The sequence below is a fragment of the Passer montanus genome, unplaced genomic scaffold (genome assembly GCF_014805655.1).
Source record: "Passer montanus isolate IOZ18808 unplaced genomic scaffold, ASM1480565v1 scaffold76, whole genome shotgun sequence".
NCBI lineage: Eukaryota > Metazoa > Chordata > Aves > Passeriformes > Passeridae > Passer > Passer montanus.
In genome coordinates this window covers 1,931,457-1,950,713 of record NW_024372813.1, presented here as the reverse complement: position 1 = coordinate 1,950,713, position 19,257 = coordinate 1,931,457, and the positions used below count along the sequence as shown (strand labels likewise).

General features: G+C 43.8%; 1 protein-coding gene across 1 annotated transcript; it reads left to right on the top strand.

Annotated features, from left to right (window-relative positions):
• Nucleotides 1–4,079: 4,079 nt before the first annotated feature.
• Nucleotides 4,080–17,830, top strand: LOC120512688 (homeobox protein CDX-1-like). Its single transcript, XM_039731274.1, has 3 exons — nucleotides 4,080–4,652; nucleotides 14,241–14,386; nucleotides 17,576–17,830. The coding sequence occupies exons 1-3, from the start codon at nucleotides 4,226–4,228 to the stop codon at nucleotides 17,828–17,830; spliced, it is 828 nt and encodes a 275-aa protein (XP_039587208.1). The 5' UTR covers nucleotides 4,080–4,225.
• Nucleotides 17,831–19,257: the final 1,427 nt, after the last annotated feature.

Here is a 19,257-nt window from a genome sequence, read left to right as displayed (position 1 = left end):
TGCACTTCTGGGAAGGTCATGGAGCAGTGAATTATCGGGTTAAGGCTGCCACAATGTCACCACTTCCAATCCCACTGCAGCAGGGCCTGACTCACACAGCCCAAGGAGATCCAGAGCACTGCAAGGTGTTAAAATCCAAAGCACAGAGAACAACAGAGAGGAAAGGAGATTCTTTTTTCAGAACTAGGAGTATTCTCAGAGTTCTGGTTACTGTAGCCATCCTAAAGGCTACACTTATGTCAGTTAGCTGGAAGTTGGGGGCATTATTTTGAGAGCATATACACTGATTAACAAAGACAATACATTTGAAGCACAGCTATGCTTTTAGAGAATACAAGGTGAAAACCTCACAGTCCTGCTCTTGGCTCCTCACTGCCATCACCTCCTGGGGCTGTTCCCTGGTGTGCAGTGGATGTGACATTCCAGCCCTGTGGCTCGGTGCCACCTTGGATGGCAGGAGTGTCACACCCCAGCTCTGTCACTGCTCAGCAATCCACACTGCACTGCAGCACCTTTCAGGCCTGTTTAGCCCAGAAAATTCCTTGTAAAAGTTAATTTTTAAAAGCCTGGCACATTCATAACAGTCCACTTCAGGTTTCAAAGGAGAGATGTTACCATTAATCAAACAGCAGAGCGAAAATCCCTGCAATATATCCAGAATTCCAAGCCAGGATTCTTCAGGAGCTTTGCTGCTTCCTGCAGCTGGACATGTGACAGACACGAGTCCTGCTCCGAACAGACCTGAGCAGGCTGAGAGCTCTGAAATCTGAATAAGGTCACGGTCCCTGCAAGCCCGGAAAGGTCTCCCTGCCATGCAGGCAGCTGACCAGCAGCTGTCCCCATTGCTTCACCGGAGTCAGAGATCAGGCTTGGAACAGCAACACGCCTCCAAAAATGGGTGCTGCTACTCTTTGGAGACCAAAAAGAAAAATAAAAGCTCAGAAAAATAAAACTGAGCTATTGGAGCTCAGTCAGTCCCTAGATAAGAAGATGGGATGTGTAGGAGAAGGTCTGTACCCCAGGACAGGGATGTGGTTAAAATGTGAGACAGATCAGCTTGGAAACACAAGGAAGGGGCCTTAGCAGATCCATGGCTTTGTGACATGACAAAGGAAAGCTCTGGAGACTCATTCGTGTAGCAGAAGAGGAATAACCAAAGTGGAGGATGCCAGTGCTGCTGCTGGTCTCTGCCCACATCACCATCACCTGATAAAGCTTTCAGAGATGTTTTCCCATCCAGGATCTCTGGTGGACACCAGCTCCCAGCTTCAGAGGATGGAAACTATTCAAATTTAGAACTGGAAAAATGCATCTTAGAGAGGCCTGAGGGTGAAGGTGTTTCAGGACCATCTCAATAAAGTGCTTTTCTCTCTTGAGAACTCAGGGTGATTTCTCATTTCCATTCACTTTGCATTTGAGAACTTTTGAAAACATTTAGTTTTAAATTAACTATATTAACATGTGATTATTCACACAGCTCCAGCAATTACAGTCAAATGACTGTGGTTTAACTAATAGATAAGACTGAAATTATATAAATTATAAAAGTTTGGACTAACCAAAGCTAAAGTACAGCTTGCTGGAGCCAGACCAACTTAGGGTACTCAGGAATCCAAAGGAAACAGTTTCCTGCTTTGTGGGCCCAGCATGAGGCCAGAGGAGCAAAAGCATTGTCAGCTCAACCATCCCAGATTGTAAAGCCCTTTCTTTAGGCAGTATGGAAGAGGAAAATTCTCCTTCCATGTCATTATATCCGTGTATTATTGAAAGCCTCAAAAGGTATTTTATGTGATTGTTCTAATACAAGGACTAATCACCATTGTAGTGCTTTCAGTAGCTCCATGAGACAAATTGAACCATTGTGAAATACAGAGCAAAACGTTCCTCATGGAACAATGCTGCAGTGGGAGAGAATGAATCCATGGCTGGAGCCTGGTGTATCCAACATTCCTGAGCACTGAACAAGGGCAGATCCAACTCAGCCCTTCTGCAGAGCTCTGTGCTGGGGTCTACCAGGTACATAAAGCCTGCAGGAAAGGTTTCCTTGAATGAACATAATTAGAACATTTTGCAGACAGCTGGAGGGCTCCAGTAAAGGAGCAAATGCTGCTTCTTCCTCCAGCTGATTTATTGCTACACCTGCACTCAGGAGAGGCCCTGAAATGCCTACAAGGATGAGGCTTCAACAGTTTTGAAGAGGAAGAAAGGAAATGAAATCAACTTTCAACAAAAAGATGTAAAAAAATCTTTGTAACTATTTGAACACTCAAGAGCTACTGAGCAACCACAGCGCTCTAAATTTGAGAAGGGAGAAAAACACTCGAGTTAAAAAATAGGAAGATCCCACTACATTAAAATCACACTTTAACTGCAGACAGGCTGTTCAGAGACACCTAATTCTAAACTGGACAACTGTGATTTATTTTGCTGCTGCAGCAGAATTAAGCAGTTCAGATCCATGACCCACAGATCACTGACTTCCCTGGATTTTAGAAGTCCTTCCCAGCAGCTCTGCTGGGTAATTTTGAGTGGCCAGCTATCACAGATGTGCAAATTGCAAGCGAATAAGCTCACATATGCAAGCAGCAGAAACAGCTTCTGGCAACTTCCCACCACATAATGATTTTTAAAATACCTTTCAGCAATTACACCGGCAAAACATCAGCCCCCAAAAACAAGCAAAGCAAAAGAGCACAAGTTTTACCCAAGTGCACAGCAGGAAAATCTGAAATACTCTGAGCAGGTAGCTGTGCTTCTGAGATTATCAGTCAAAAAAGTTTTTCCACAAGTCCAGCCCTGAGGCACACTGTGAATGCAGCCTAAGGACACCATTCTCTCACTGAAGGAAACAAAGGTGCTGTCAGGTGTGCAAAGTGATTCCTTCCTCTTGAGGACCTGGAAGTTTAAATGGTGTTAAAGTGCAAAAGACTCAGAGAAAAAATACACCTCTGAACAAAGAAATAACTCATTATACTTTGCACCTGTTTAAGGAAAAACTCCCTTTAACAAGTTGAATCATTAATAAAGGTGCAATTAAGTATCACATCATTAAGGGAACAGGAATGAAAACAGGGTGAACTCCCATTAAGAGACAATGCTAAGGTATCCATCTCGTTTAAAAAAAGAAACTTTCTCTCCTTGCTCCTGGTTCCAGATGATCTCGTAGGGATTTGTTACTCACAAACATAAGATTGCTCCTAAAAGTTAGGAAACTGCTTTCCTGAGCTAAAAAGCTATAATTTGTTCCCATATTTCCAAGAAAAGGTGTTACTTATTGTGAAGAAGCACAGCAATGAGAACAAAAAAAACCTTCAGGGAAAACTATCACTCATTTCAATATCACAACCAAGACATAAGCACAGGGAAAGTGACAAATTCTGCATTCTCTCAATAACAGATTCCCTTTCTGTGAACGTTGGAGGTTAGAATAGAGGAACTTCAATCACTGTGGCAAGCAGCCAGCTCATGAATAGCTTGCTAACATCAACAAGACTATTCGTATGAACAAATGCTCAAAATGACTATGAGACTTCTTGTATATCCTTTGTAATGGTAAAATCACCGGGATTACTGTGGTTTCTAAGTGCTCTCCCACACAGATGAAGAGCTGAAGTCAAGAAGAGTGTTCATGTGAGGAGCTCTGTAAGGGCTGCTGATAAACACTGAACTGCTCCTTTGGTTTTAGCTTAAAAAAAATAGAGCACATTGGAGCAGAACTACTGGACCAGCAGACACCAGGCTTTGACTAACTCTAACCGAGTGCCTGAAGTGAGATCCTGACATGCATGCTCAAGAAAAATACAACTTCCACTGCCTGAACAGTTATACCTACTCAGCTCTGCTGGAAGACCACGAGATTTCAAACCACATCCTCAAAGTAAAGAACGGGGCTGGCAATACATAAAGATCTGTGAGAAAGGAAGCACTGGAACTAGCAGCAAGGTGGGGTTGCCTGCATGGGCAGCCCTTCATTTGAATGCAAATGTAATTTTGGGGCAGGCAGTTATCTGTGACATCAGGCAGGACCTTAGTAAACTGTTACCACCAGCACCTGGTAAAACCATTGTTAATCATGTGTAGTAAAGGGACATCAGGGCTAGCAGGAGTCATTTATAGAGCCAGGCTGGGCTAGAAAAGAGAGAAAGAAAGAGGAGGGGAAGGGAGATCAAACAAACCCTGCGAGGAGCAGGATGTCCCAGCAAGACAAAGGCAGGCTGTGAGCATCATGTACGTGAGCTATCTGTTGGATAAAGACACCAGCATGTATCCGGGATCCGCAAGGTGCACCAGCAACGCCCTGCCCGTGCAGAACTTCGTGTCTGCTCCAGCCTACTCCGAGTACATGGGATACCACCCCGTGCCAGCCCTGGACAGCCACGGGCAGCCTGCCTGGGGCTCCCACTACGGCCCCCAGCGCGAGGACTGGAGCGCCTACGGCCCAGGCCCTTCCAGCGCCGGGCCCGCTGCCCACATCCATGGCTCGTCCCCTGGCCAGGGCTCCTACAGCTCTGCTGATTACAGCTCCCTGCACCCCGCTGCTGCTGCGCCCTTACCTCCTGTAGATACAATTAATGCCCAGCAGATCTCGCCCAACAGCCAAAGGCACAGCTCTTATGAGTGGATGAGGAAAACGGTGCAATCCACTTCCACAGGTAGGAGGGCACGGAGGTTTTGTGCTGAGAAGGGATTTGTATTTGTTGTTGTGTCATTGGGGGGGTTTTGCCAGGTTCCCTGTTCAGAGGAAGGATTCAGGTTAATAAAGAAAGATCCTGCTTGCTCTGAAGGATTCTCTTGCTAGCAGTTAAATATTGGTTTAATTACTGGATGCTAGGTTTGGTCAGTTGATTATTTTTTGGGTTTCTTGATTGATCTTTAATCCTGTGGGAGATGGAAAGCAGTGTCCTTTCATTCCTCACTTCAGATATGTTTTTAAAGTTTGTGATATCCAATAGCTGCTTTTAATAGGAGTTCTATAGACTGGGAACAGGAAGTATTGTATTTACCCCCACCTATTCTTTGCTTACTTTCCTCAAGTTTTGGAGTACCTAGGAAAAGTTCAAGGAAAATATGCACAGCAGGGGGTTGGCAGTAAGGCTTTTTACCAGAAACAACCCCTCCAAACCTCAGAACACTGAAATAAGATCTGCAAGATCAAACAATGAGTCAATGCTTCAAAAACAGGGATGATAAGGAAAGGCTTGCTTCACTTTGTAGTAGCAGCTCTCAGAATATGCAGGAATACAAAGATCCATGGTAACACAGCCTGGTCACACAGCCACAGATTAGGCTCTGCTGCACAACAGTCAAGGAGTACAAAACAATTCTTCAATTGTATTTAAGCAGCAAAAATAAGCCATGAAGCTTGAGGGAAAGGTTCTGTTTGATTGGGAGAAGGAACAAGAGAAAAATATAAACACTGAGCATCCCTAAAACAAAAATCTGCACCCTGTATATGAAAAAAATATTAAACAAGAAAGGGGAGAAGAAAAAGAGGGGAAACTGCTTGTAAAAAACCAGAGGCATAATCTGCTGTATGAAAGTACTTGATCTTCTGAGGTGCTGAGCAGCTTTGACATGCACTGAGACCAGTAGAAATTAGGGATGCTCAATTCCTCCCCTAAAGAGATGATCCCAGTATTTCAGTGCTGCATCCCAGGAAGGTTCCTTCCCTTTGCCTCCCTCCCTCCACACCTGCCTGTAAATAAAAGTCTTCAAAGCAGGGACTGAATCAATCTCTGGTGGAAAAGCAATTAACTAAAACAGACATTAGAGAATTGAAAGCAACTGCATAGAAAAGTTGTCTGTATTAAAATAATGCATCTAATTTGTATGGGCAGAGTCCTCCTCACTCCTGCTGAACACAAGTGTAGCTCATGGAGAGTCCACAGAATTCAATAGAGCAATCAGAACAGGCTGTTGCTCTATGTGAATAAGAATTTGGAGGGATAAAAAAGTTTGTATTTTTAAAATCGTATTTGTTCTTCACTGAATATTATCCAAGAAAGAACAAAACGGGGCCTGTTTTGAAAAAACTTGCAGCTTACTTTTGAGGAATCCTTACAAGGGCAACAAAATTGCCCATTAATTGTGGGATTTACAGATGGCAGAACCTTGTTCAAAAAAACCCACTGCCACTCATCCCTCCCTTACCTGCTTTGTGCTCCTGTGGATCCCAGTCACACCAAGGGAGCAAGACCTGATTTGTTCTGTGCTGTCCCTTTGATAGTGGGACATGGATAGATTGATACAGCCCACACACATACAGAGATATATATACATAATATAAAATATCACATTCTAACTGCTGCTCAAGAAGAACTTAGAGATTTCTAACTTTCCAAATTTCAAGCTTGCAAAGGTCAGAGCATTCCCAGGAGAGCTGGGACTGTCTCCTTTCTGCCATGGTCTAACAAGATATTGAGCATATCTGTGTCCAGAACTGGAGAAATCAGCATGCCATAGGAACAGACCCTCCCAAATGCCCATGGGCCAGTGGAAGGCTACATTTAAAAGCTACTGAGTGCTGCTTTAGGGAAAAAATCAGAGGAGGAATTCTCCTGCTGCTTCTTTCTCTCTTATATATATATTAGTATTTCTGCTAGGCCAGGCAGGCTCAGTGCCAGCAGATCTGTTTCACTGGAGTTGGCTCCTTTCTCTCCCTTCACTCCTTATCCTCTGTCTTTTTCTGATTAAAAGCAAGGGCACTGGTATCCTTCATGGCTTCCCAAAAGATAAAATAAAGTACTTTCTTGCAGCAGTGTCAGCTCTAGGAAAGCACCTGAGTGACTCTGGTTCTGTACATGCAGGTGTTGCAGTGATTTCAGGGGTGTGAGCAGGCTCACTGCAAATGTTGTTTGCTGGATCATGATCAAACCCCTCAGAATTTGCTTAGATGGAATCAAATTCTTTTTACATCCTTAAAGCTGTCTCTGTTCACTGAGCGTTATCCTTCTGTCTCTTCACAAAACCTTTGGGCATTTCAGTAAAGGTCTGGTGTTGCAAGAATGAAGGAATCACACTTATTATTTATTAGCTTTCCTTATTCCCTGTGAATAGATACAGACCACTGTTCTTAATGATGAAAAAAATGAGGCTCAGACTTACCTGAGGTGATCACAACAGTAATCATTTAGACAAAATAATTTTGCCATTTATTCATTACATTCTGCAAAGCACTAATTATCAATACTAATACTACCAATAATATTTCACCGTGAAAACAATAATTCTTAAAGCAAGTAATTTTTGCAAGATATTCTCAGAAGTATGCAAGAAACTTTCCTGTAATCTTATCCCTTTAAGGCTGGGAGAGGTTCTTGCCAAAGGTTCACTCACTTTGAGTAGTCTGACTTGGAGCAGCTACAGAAACAAGGCCCTGAATCCGTGGCATTCCCATCTCCAGAGATTTCATGGTTATCTTCTCTAACTGGTGCTTTGCAGCCTCATGTCCTGACAGATGACAAACAAAACACTTTATTGTAATTTCTCCCACTGCCCTTCAGGTCTTTTGATACTGTTATCTACACAGCTAACCTGAAACAAAGGAACAAATTATTTCAAGTTTTACTCTGTACCTTTAAAAACAACATCGATGTAGAACCATGTGTTCAACTGATGTAAAGTGAAATTTGTGAGGTTACCTGAGACCTCTGGAAGATCTCATTATTTAATGTGAGATTATAATCCTGATTAATACTACTAGAATTCATTTCCTGCAGGAAAGTCCTGCTGAGGCTTTCGTGCATCCTTCTTTCTCTGACTGAAGGATGGCTGTCTGTCCCTGCCGAGGCACTGCAGGGATTGGATCCATGATGCAGAGCACGTAGAATCCAGAGCCTTGTCTCTGCACTCCTCAGGAAAAAGCCAATGTGTTTTGACTGAGAACACTTGAAGGGGAATCACTGAGTACTCAGGATTTTCAGCCACAAACACTGAGAGAAAAGACTCTGCTCCAACCCTTGCACTGCACCTCTCTCCTCAACCTCTCCTTAGAGAGGGTGAGCACAGCCAGGACAAGGAGCAATTGTAACCCAGAACAGAGCAAAGCCACAGAAATGTGAGGTGTAATTCAATTCCACACACACACACAAGACATAATTACAGGCAAATTCTTTGATGGAAAGTAGAATAAAACCACCTTAGAAGAAGCTACAAATCTCGTCCTGTTGATTTCGGGATTTTTATGGAGCTATGTCATCACTCGCACAGGAGTAGACTTGACTTTATGACTGTGTGAGAAAACAACACACACCTGTCGTAAAAGTGTGCCCAAAACACTGAGTTTGAGCAGGGAACTCCCAAGAGAATTTGCTCACAAAGCTGAAAGTGCACTTTAAGATCTGCACTTATGTTATCATAAAACAGGGTGGGGACATATTTTGAAACAGGTGAACTGATTCAGAGGAGAGATTTTTCCTGTAGATGACAACTCTCCTATCATTCTTCTTCAATAGAAATTTACTCTTCAGACACAAAAGACAGTTTTCTGCCGCTGATGACAGGAGAACTGAGAGCATCATGACTGAAGGCACTGTAAATGTATCACATTTAGTCTTTGAAGGAAGGAGTTATAGTCCCTCAAATGGAAGAGGAATAAGCCTCTTTAGAGGCCACTCCTGTAAAATGCTCAGTGCTAAAGAACATGCAACACTTGGGAAAAATCTCAGTTAATCACTTTTAGTCTATAGTCACTGGCAATGGGATTTCCCCTGGATTGCCACTCAGAAATCCACTGACATTTTCTGCAGGTTGAGTGCTTCTGCCTGTCCACTCATTGCTTAAAGAGAATAAAAATGACTCTGCTTTGGATCCAATTCCTTCTCTAGATGAAGATGAATAGAAAAGTTTACACTAGCAAAGGGAAGAACAGAATTTGGCCAACAAGCTTTATTCCAGAATAGCAGAACATATTCAAAATTGAAAACAGAAAGGAAAATTCAAGTCTGTTGAAAGGTTTCAGTTCTATGATTTTATTCTGTTTTTTACCATGAAAAATCTGAGCATGTATAAAAGAAGAGACGAGCAAGATGTAGCAGAATATACAAACACAGAATTACACTGGGTTTCACAAACCTTTAGCACCTAAGTTTGCACTAATGCACAGGACCAGGACACCCACTCACCACACCAAGGTTTCTGGCAAGAATATTATACAAGATTGGATCTATGTCACATTTTTCAATACAGTGGCTGCTGGGGTTTTTTAAATTTAGCTTTACAGAACATCATGTGCAGCACAATGTTTGTCTTCAAAACTTATTTTAAATTACTTTTGCTTCACAATTTCAATTAAGTCAGTGAAATTACTGACTTAAGTCCGGGAGAATTTGTCCCTTACTTTTCCTATGCTTTTAAAGTACATAGGTAGTCAGAGTCTTAAACAAAACTGAGGCCTGATCTCTGTCAGTCTGTATCTTTATAAACTCAAAAATTAACATCAGTATTTAATACTAAAGTAACAGAGATGCAGGTGGGAACAGAGCATATCCTCAGGTCAGAAGCTGTTTGACATTTCTGGGATAATTTAAGGTAACATCCAGTCACCAAGGACAGCCAGAACTTCCTCTGAAACGCTGCTAAACCCTGGGATCCAGGGCTGCAAATGCATTGTCAGCAATCCCACAGGAATCCCACTCTATCCTACCCTAGAACATCTTCAGGCAGCTTCTGATTTTATGAAAGATGCTGGTTTCAGTGCCTGCAGAATATTCCTGAAAAGTGAAGAGAGGAGGCTCTGAAAGAGGGCCCAGGGCTGGTTCTAATGCTAATTTATTTTGCTTTGTAAACAAGTTGTGAGGTCCGATGGTGGGGTTTTTTTTCCTTTCCTGGCCTACATTGTCTGAGGTTTTGAGGCCTATCTGTCATATTGAGGCAACAGACCCTTTTAACACTTCACTTTGCTTTGATATGCAGTCTTGTCTCTTCCTTCTCCCTCTTTTCTTCAGGAGTTATATTGCCGGAAAGGGTGATGATTTTCACAGCAAATAAAGAGGCCTTCTCCCAGCTTTATTGTCTTCAGAAGAAATACTCTGTGAATTTTATGACCAATGGGAAAGCTGTTCCCTTCCCCCAGCTCAAAACTTGGCCAGTCAAAAATTGCCAGAGTGCAGCATTGTTAAACTATATCCCACAAAAAGACTTCAGCTCTGAAATGTCTGATTCCTTGCTGGTCCAAAGGCACTCCTCAGTAGCCACTAGAGAAGCAAAAGAGGGTTTTGACAAAACTCCCTCTTCTTATATAGCTCATTAAACCCAGGAAACCCACTCCCCCAGCACAAAGGCAGGCAGGCTGCAGAGGTAGCTGCTTCAAAGCCCTTTTGTTTCATTTCTCTTCCACCCAAGCACCAATAATCTCTGCAACCACAATTCCGTGGTGGAACTGTCCATGCCAGAACATATTCCCTATAGAACTGACACTGTACTGCTGATTGTAATTTTAACCTGTCACTAACAACAGATGGATTAATTAAGATGGTACAAAGTCAAATGTTGGCTATTTCACTCACCTAAGTGAGGAAAATATGCAGGAAAAATATTCCATTAAAGAATTGCATTAATACCAGGACTTTCATCATTGCATTATTAAATTCTGCCATTATGTCCTGAGAAGTGAAGAACATCCTCCCACTATCTGTGGGGTGAATCCACTAGTCCCACCTCAAATTTTACTCAGGTAATATTTCTCCTGGAAATAAAATTAAAATTGAATTTAAATTGAAATTAAAACCAGTAGTTCTGCAGAACACAGTGGAGTGGATGTGCTCTGTCTAACAGAGGGAATTCAGAAGCTGAAGTCCCAGACTGTTTAGGGATGGGTTCTGTTGCTGCTGTTTGTTAACTGTGGCAAAGAAAAGTGTGCTTTGCCTTTGAAAGGAAATGCCATGTGCAGACTAATTCCAGCCCAGCATCCAACAAAGGCAGTAGGAAGACTCTCAGTGACACCAAGGAGAGTAAAGGCCTAACAAACTAAAATATGGCTCTGCCAGAGCTAAAAGTGCCTCTCAGAAGACTCTGGCAGATCTCAGCTACCATTGTCTCTTGTCTCTCACACACAGTATTACTCCACACATTAAAAAAAAAATCAAATTATTAAAGACAAGGTTTATTTGACACATCAGAGAACTTTTCTCAGAGCAATTCTCAGAATTTCCTTACTTTTGCTTTTTTACTTTCTAAATTATTTTATTAACTTTAAGAAAGAAATTAGATGTCAAAGCTCCCAATCTTCCTTCAAAAAGAATCTAGATATTATCAGTTCCACTAAAAAAAACCTGAGAGCTACTGGTGCAGAAATAAAAGATCTTATGGGAGAAAATTCTGTATTCCGTGTACATTTAATTTCTTCTTCTAAAAAGAAAGGAAAAAAAACCAAAAACAAACAAAAAACCCTACCAAAACAAACAAACAAAAAAGCAACACACCACAACCCTCTCCTATTCAGGTAGTAAGGGTTTAAGAACTTAAAACCAGAAACAGGAAGGTTTTTCTTGAAGTTTACCACCTTGTTTTGGCAATAGAAGAACATTTGATATTTGTCTGTGCCTTCTGAATGAGAATAGAGGTCAAGATAAGATCACCTTGTTGCTCTTTTGTGTACTCCATCTTAACAACACAAAGGACACTAAGGAAACATGTTAAACATTTTGTCCCGTAGAATGACCCCAAATTCTCATTTGAAGAGGAAAAAACCCTTAACCAAACTACCAGTTAAAGAGATCAAAAGTTCAAAAATATCAAGCGAAGCATTAAAGCACCACAGGTTCCCATATGTTAAACAAACAATTTACACTTCCAGTGAAGGAAAACAAATGTTCTGGTATTTATGTGGACTGAACTGAATCACTGCTGTTCCTTAGAGACTCTACAATTCTTACCTTAATGTTCTAAAATTAGCAGCACTTTTCACTGGATTATCAGTGCAAATCACTGGGCTAATTCTGCTCCCACTGCAGTTTCACAGAGGTGGAAATGCCAGTGAATGAGAATGTCCTGCACATCTTCCCCAGGCAGGCAGCACCTTCACAGACAGGTAGCAGATTGAGACAAAGGACTGAGCAGAACGCACAGCCTAAGGAGCAATCCCACACCTATTTTCCCTATTGAAATATTCCAAGTAATCAGGCTGATGGCCTGATTAAGAAGGGTTGGAAGATGCCCAGAGCATTGTAAAGGCACTATTGATGCTCCCCCAGGCTTGGAACATGGGAGCTGAAGGACCAAATTCTGATGAAGATTTGGTTCTACAAGCCTGGGAGAGTCCTAGAGAACCCCTGTCTTGTAGGGTGAACCAGAACCATCCCCATCCAGGTTATAAAGGGATTTATTTACAGCATTGCACTGCCCAGGACTTCCAGTGCTCACCAGCTCTGGCTCTGGGATCTACACAAATAGTACAAAGAGGAGCAGGACCTGAAGAAACCTCTAATGCAAGCAATAGGTTGGTGAGCCAAACATTCTTAGAAATAGCAAAGTCCTGACTGTCAAATACTGGAATAGGCAAAAGTGACCCTATATAGTGTGTATGGCAAGTGGAAAGCAATGCTAACTTTAAATATGTTCCATAAAAAACAAAGAAACACCACAGATGGGGGGAAAACACTAACCCAAGATTCTGCTGTAGTCCTGTACCCTGCATGCTGATCTTTGGGAGCTGGAAGGGGAGTGGGAAGGAGGGGCTGGGTAGGAACAGGCCTTTGGCAGCACTGAGAGATGGCCCCTCCAGCTCCTCTCTCCAGCCAGGGAAAGCTGCTGGCTCTGGGGCTCTGTGCCATTGGGATCTACTCAGACACTAAAATGTTGCCAACTCCATGCCTGGGAATCCATTTCACCCCATTCCAAATTAACTGCTGCTATTAGGGTGTAATTATTAGGAGCTTGTGGCACCTGTTTTTTGAGGAGTTAGGCATTCCTGTAACCTTGTCAGAAAAAGCTGTGTAAGCAAACAGGAGCTGCTGTGCAAAGCCACACAGCACCTGCAGCAACAGCAGATGGGTACAGGTACAAACACCTGAGTTCTGTGCATCACCTGAGAGAACCTGAACCTGAGGGGGTTCTTCTGCTGCAGTGACCACTGAGGACACAGTTTCACAACCTCCAGCATCACAATGGAATACAGAGCAAAAAATTACTGAAAATATATTCCCTGTCCCAGACAATTCACTGGATCTGAAGGAATGTCCATATAAATACAGGTAAACAAGGAAGCACAAAGTGGTCAGCAAAGATGAGAACACTGGTTTTAACACAACAATGATCTAATTTGTTAAAAATGTGGGAAGATCTCAGGGTCTGGCTTTAAGCAGGTGCTGATCTCCAATATATTGATTCCCTAAATCATAAAACACAGAGGAAGGGAGCCAGCAGCAGCCTTTTCCACTCTCAGCTTTCTTTCAGAGCAGCCACACATTCTGTCCTCAGAAATGACCCCGTATGGAACCCATAAAATTTCAGCTCCTTGCATCTGTGTTCCCTGGCTCCTGTCATCTGCCATTGCCTTTTAATGCCCTGGATGCTGCTGAGCCGTGTCTGCTCCACTCAGCTGCACCCAGAGCTGGAGGAAGGCAGCAATGCTGCTCCCAAAGCAGCAGATGCTGCAGTTCCCTGCCCATTGTGAAGTATTATTGCTTCCCTTTTCTCTTTTTTATGAACTGCCATCTGAAAATCTATATTACTGTTCCCTGTGCTGTTATTGGGTTGTGGGCAGACTGTGGCAGACTTGATGGGAAAACACAACCTCCAAATTGCAGTAACAATCACAATGTTGTGGGGATTTTTCTAGCAACAAGAAGTGAGGAACTTTGGAAGCTCTCAGTATTTTCTGTGCAGTAAAATGTCCTTGACAGTTTTCTCTCAGGCAGGTAAGAGTGTCAGCTCTAGGGACAGAGACAAAAGCAGTGCAACACCAGGCAGGATGTTTGCAGCAGAGCTGGGAACAGAACCCAGGTTTCCTGGCTCCTTATTCTCACCAGGAATGCCTTCCCTTTCCCAGATGATAACACAGGGGTGATAAAGAACATGAGAAGCAGTTTATTATCTATTTACTAAGGAGCAAACCTAGTATCTGATGGTATGAACCTCTTGTGTTGTAAATCACGAGCGAGTCAAGGGAGTTACTCTGGGTAAGTGCATAGAGAATCAGGCCTAAAATCCCCCCAGATATTTTCAAATGCAAAGCCAGATATTTTGTGGTACTAAAGTGAAAAAATTCTAGCTTGAAGCAATGTGTTCTTCTTTCAAAACAGGTAAAACAAGAACGAGAGAGAAGTACCGAGTGGTTTACACAGATCATCAGAGATTAGAATTAGAGAAGGAGTTTCATTACAACAGATACATTACAATCAGGAGGAAGTCTGAACTTGCTGCAAACCTAAGACTTTCCGAGAGACAGGTAGAGTATGGATCACTCATCCAGGCTTTCCTTTGAATTTATGACTGCTGCTGAGGAGATAAATGTATGGTAAATACAGAATACAGAAATGTTAATGCCTCGAGTAACCAAGCACTGGGTTCCCTTTGCAGTAGAACCCAAACTAGGGCTGTGCAATAACCCAGGAAATGCACACACCATCTTTTTCCCATTCTGAGAAACACGAGTTAAACCACATCACTAAAATCCTGCCTGGATTTCTCTCTGGGCTGTGACAGCAAGGAGAATTTCATGCTTTCTAAAGCAGAAGTCCTGGTTCTGCTGGGAATTCAGTGGGAATTCCATAACCAAACGCAACAAGGTCGGTCTTAGCGGGGATGGAAGTGATGAGCTCAAGTATGGGCAGGACATTTGACGGGTTTTGTTTCCTTGGCTGCCTTGTACCTTTTGTTAAAGGTTTCCTACATATGTGCTACTCCTTTCTCCTGCCCCATTTCCTCCCCTCCAAATTCCACTTCTGTTCCCAGAAGATAAATCAAAACACAATCCCGTGATTAGGTCGGATTCACTATTGTTTTATGGGCTCTTCTGAGCAGGAATTGTCCAGAGCCCACCCATTGTAGCACTGTCCATCCAACCTGAACTGGCTCACACAGCACATGCTGAGCTTACAGAAATGGAGAAGCAAACACCCAGTTTGCACGTATTCCTCAATCTGCTGCTGAATGCCAGGATTTAATTGTTGAAAATTAAAATTGTTTCAGCTAGGTATAAAAAATACACTGCGTATCTTTTTGCTGGCTGTTAAAACATTCATAATTTGACTTAATAATGGTGAATTTGAATATTACGGCCCTGCTTCTGTAAACAACCAGTGATATTTACTTGAAACTTCCTAGCTCAGTGATAATTCCTGATTAATGTTTTGTAAGTGTATTTGAAGAGGTGAAACAGAAATATGGGATCTATTTCTTTGTATATATTGGGGAAACTTGGCAACAGCTTTTGCAATATTTGTTCTTCTTCACCATCATCAATATATCAAGAACAAAATGAATTCCAGTTCATACAACCTACATCTCTGAAGTGTTTTGTTTTTTTTTTTTTTAATGGAAGATTAAGTAAGAAATACCTGATAGACTCTCACCACCACCCTTTTGTACAAATTAAAAAACTCCATCATATGAGCACAACTGAACACACACTGTTCTATCCTAAGTTTCTCCGCACACTACCTAAAACCTCAATTGATTTTCTGGACAAACTTTTTTCCTGCCTCTGCTAAAATCCAAAATTCCCTGGGAGGAATATCTCAAAAGAACAAAGAAAAATTGTTTAAACAAGGAAGGAAAGATGCAATATCTAATTAAGAAAAAAAAGGCAAAGTGAAGCACTGTTAACATAGGAAGGATACAGAAATAAAGGACATGATGAGGATGAGAAAGAAGAGAGAAAATCAGACTTCAGGGGAAGAGAGATTTGCATGAAAAAAATAATTGAAAGGAAGGAAGGCAACAGGTGAAGAACAAGTCAGACAGATGCAGCTGGCCCTGTCAGCTTTCAGTCTGACACTACAGATCTGCTCTTACTTGGACTTATTTGATAATTGGCACACGATCCTGCAGTGCCTACTAATTCCTCTCTGCTTCCTTAGTCTAACAACAAACCAGAATAAAAACCCCAATTCACAGGCAGGCAGGAGCATTGAAGCCAGAGGGTAATTCTGGAATGTTGGTTTTGTTTTTAGACTGTTTCATCTTTTCATACATTTTGGCAAATATATGAGAGAAATTTAGAAATGAGAATGGATTATCTCTGCACAGTCAGAATGCAAGAGATCTGAGAGGGCTTGAGACTGGCTTAATAGAACATAATTTGGTACTGAAATGATATTCCAGAACTAAGACAACAAAAGGAACTGCCAAACATCTCAGATGGCAGCCTGGGACTTAAGAGACCTGGATTAAATTTACATGGGCTTTGCATGTATTTGAATCCTTCAACTGTAAAATGGAATGTAGTGCCTCAAGGAGAAGCACCCTGAGACTGTCACAGAGTCCTTAAGATATTTTGTTGGACTTCACCGGTGATCTTCTTTTAAAATGCAGCCTGGTAGCCACAGGTGTTATCACCTCTCAGTTTTACCTCCTTTCCAATCATTCTCTTTCCCCTTCCAGTTTCTAGCAAAAAATAACTGAACAGGCCAATATTTCTCAGCAAAATATTGATTTTTTTTCTCTTTGGGTCATAGAAAACAGTGACAGAAGTGTTTCCTTTGCTGTCTGCACAAGAAAACACAACAAACCTGAGGTAGCTTGACTTATTACACTTAGACATGATCCAGAGCCACTTCCAAGGATAAACTGCTGGAGTGCACAGCTTTAAATCCAACCCTGGGGATTCACATCCAAAGCCACTCCAGTTACCACAGAACATTTCACACCTCAACAAGTTCTGCAGTGTTTTCAGCTGACCATTACTCACCTTCACCTCACATCCTCACTTGTCCCACCCCGATGAAGATCCACCTCCAGCAGGTCCTTCATTCCTGCCCAAAGGTGGCTGGACAGGGCAGGGACACTGGTGCCACTGGATTGTGTGGGAAGCAGCAGCAGATTCTGACTCCATCTACAAATGAAGTAGAAAGCACTCAGCTATTCAGGCACTGCTATGAGAATATTTTGAATTAATGTTGTGTATTGCTGGTGAAATTCTGTTCAGAAGTGAATTTCCACTGGTTTCCACACTGGAACTCGCTAATTAACATGCACCATCCAACCAGGAAAGCTTTTATGCCTCACTTTATAGGCCAGTAGCAGATCTTGATTTGCCCTGACTAGGGCATACCGTTTTCAGTGTAACAATACTTTTGCATAATTTTAGCAATCACTAGGACACATGAGATTCTGTTGTGTTAGATTTTGTTTCAAAAAATTAAATAAATCAAAGCTCATTCCATAAAGAAATAGCTGAACTAACAACAAAACTCACTTTTTATCAAGCTATTAATAAACATTTTTTAGTAGATAGGAAAGATTACGTGTATGAAAAACAAGCAAACAGCTCTGTTGTCTGAAATGTCTGTTTGTCATTGCCTTTCCCAGTGGTCCTCATGCCACTGATTTTCCCTATGATTCTGTGACTAAGTACACAAAGAACCACATTCAGTCTGGCAGCAACTGAAAACAATTTCCCTCTGCTCCTCTGCAGGTGAAAATCTGGTTCCAGAATCGCCGAGCCAAAGAGAGAAAATTAATGAAGAAGAAAATGACTCACTTTGACGGCAGCGGCAGCCTGGGCTCGCTGCAGAGTGACTCGGGCCCGGTGAGCCCCATGCCGGGCCCCGAGGCCCAGGCCCACTCGGACATGGCCGGCTCCCTGTTCCCGGCACCGCCGCCCGCCGCTCTCGCCATGGGCGGCCTGCAGCACGCAGGGACCCTGCCGCAGGTGGTGGCCTCGCAGTGAGCCTGCCACGGTGGCACTGAGCCCACGGAGCGGCACCACAGGACCCGGGGGACCCCAGCGTGACACAGCCTGGGGCACACGCGCTTCAAGGACACTAAACCAGAGCCAGGCCTGCGTGGAGCCGCGGTGGTACTGAACCCATGGAGTGGCACCACAGGACCCGCTGCATGGAGCCGTGGTGGCACTGAGCCCACGGAGTGGCACCACAGGACCCGGGGGTCCCCAGCGTGACACAGCCTGGGGCACACGCGCTTCAAGGACACAAACCAGAGCCAGGCCTGCATGGAGCCACAGTGGCACTGAGCCCACAGAGTGGCACCGCAGGACCCGGGGGACCCCAGCATGACACACCAGGGGCACACACGCTTCAAGGACACTAAACCAGAGCCAGGCCTGCAGGGAGCCACGGTGGCACTGAGCCCACGGAGTGGCCCCGCAGGACCCGGGGGACCCCAGCATGACACACCAGGGGCACACACGCTTCAAGGACACTAAACCAGAGCCAGGCCTGCAGGGAGCCACGGTGGCACTGAGCCCACGGAGTGGCACCGCAGGACCCGGGGGACCCCAGCATGACACACCTGGGGCACACACGCTTCAAGGACACTAAACCAGAGCCAGGCCTGCATGGAGCCGTGGTGGCACTGAGCCCACGGAGCGGCACCGCAGGACCCCGGGGAGACCCCAGTGTGATACAGCCTGGGGCTCACACGCTTCAAGGACACTAAACCAGAGCCAGGCCTGCGTGGAGCCGCGGTGGCACTGAGCCCAGGGAGCAGCATCACAGCACTGCACGACCCCAGGGGGACCCCAGCATGACACAGCCTGGGGCTCACACGCTTCAAGGACACTAAACCAGAGCCACCCGCCAGGTGTGCGGCACAGCACCAGCTCCCGAGGGCCAGGGAACTGCAGGAGTCCCTGGGGAAGGGGATGGATGCCTGTGCCACAAGGCCAGGAGCCCTCCGGCCCGGGAGCAGCTGGGAGGCACGGGGAAGGAGAGCCCCGGAGCAGCCACAGCCACTGGTTCCACCGCAGACACAACAAAAGCACCAAACTTGGCCCAGGCAATCAGTCCCACACTGCTGAGGCAGCTGTGCCCGAGAATATCCCTGCTCCTTTGATCTCCACAGTACAGGTTCCACGTACTGATCCCACTTGTGGCTTTACACATGCATCTTGAGAAATGCAAACCTGGCTGATGGGTTTTGACCCACTCGATGGAAAGCCTGGAGCCGGGTGGTGGCACTCACTGCATGTTAAGGGCAAAGGTCAGGGATGAGCTTTTTGGAATTTTTGGGGGTTTGACAGGTATGATTTCCAATGCTCCATACACTGGTATAAACAGGCACTCTTCCATCTTACTGTAAATGTTTTGAAAGCATTCTGGAATTGTGAATCTTGGCCCAAGTTCATTTTTGGACAAA

What these genes read in the sequence shown, in the direction of transcription:
- LOC120512688 (XM_039731274.1), top strand. Translation starts at nt 4,226, where the DNA reads ATGTACGTGAGCTATCTGTTGGATAAAGACACCAGCATGTATCCGGGA. An exon ending in GGTGCAATCCACTTCCACAG is followed by an intron (nt 4,653 to 14,240) that starts GTAGGAGGGCAC and finishes CTTTCAAAACAG; the next exon opens with GTAAAACAAGAACGAGAGAG. An exon ending in TAAGACTTTCCGAGAGACAG is followed by an intron (nt 14,387 to 17,575) that starts GTAGAGTATGGA and finishes GCTCCTCTGCAG; the next exon opens with GTGAAAATCTGGTTCCAGAA.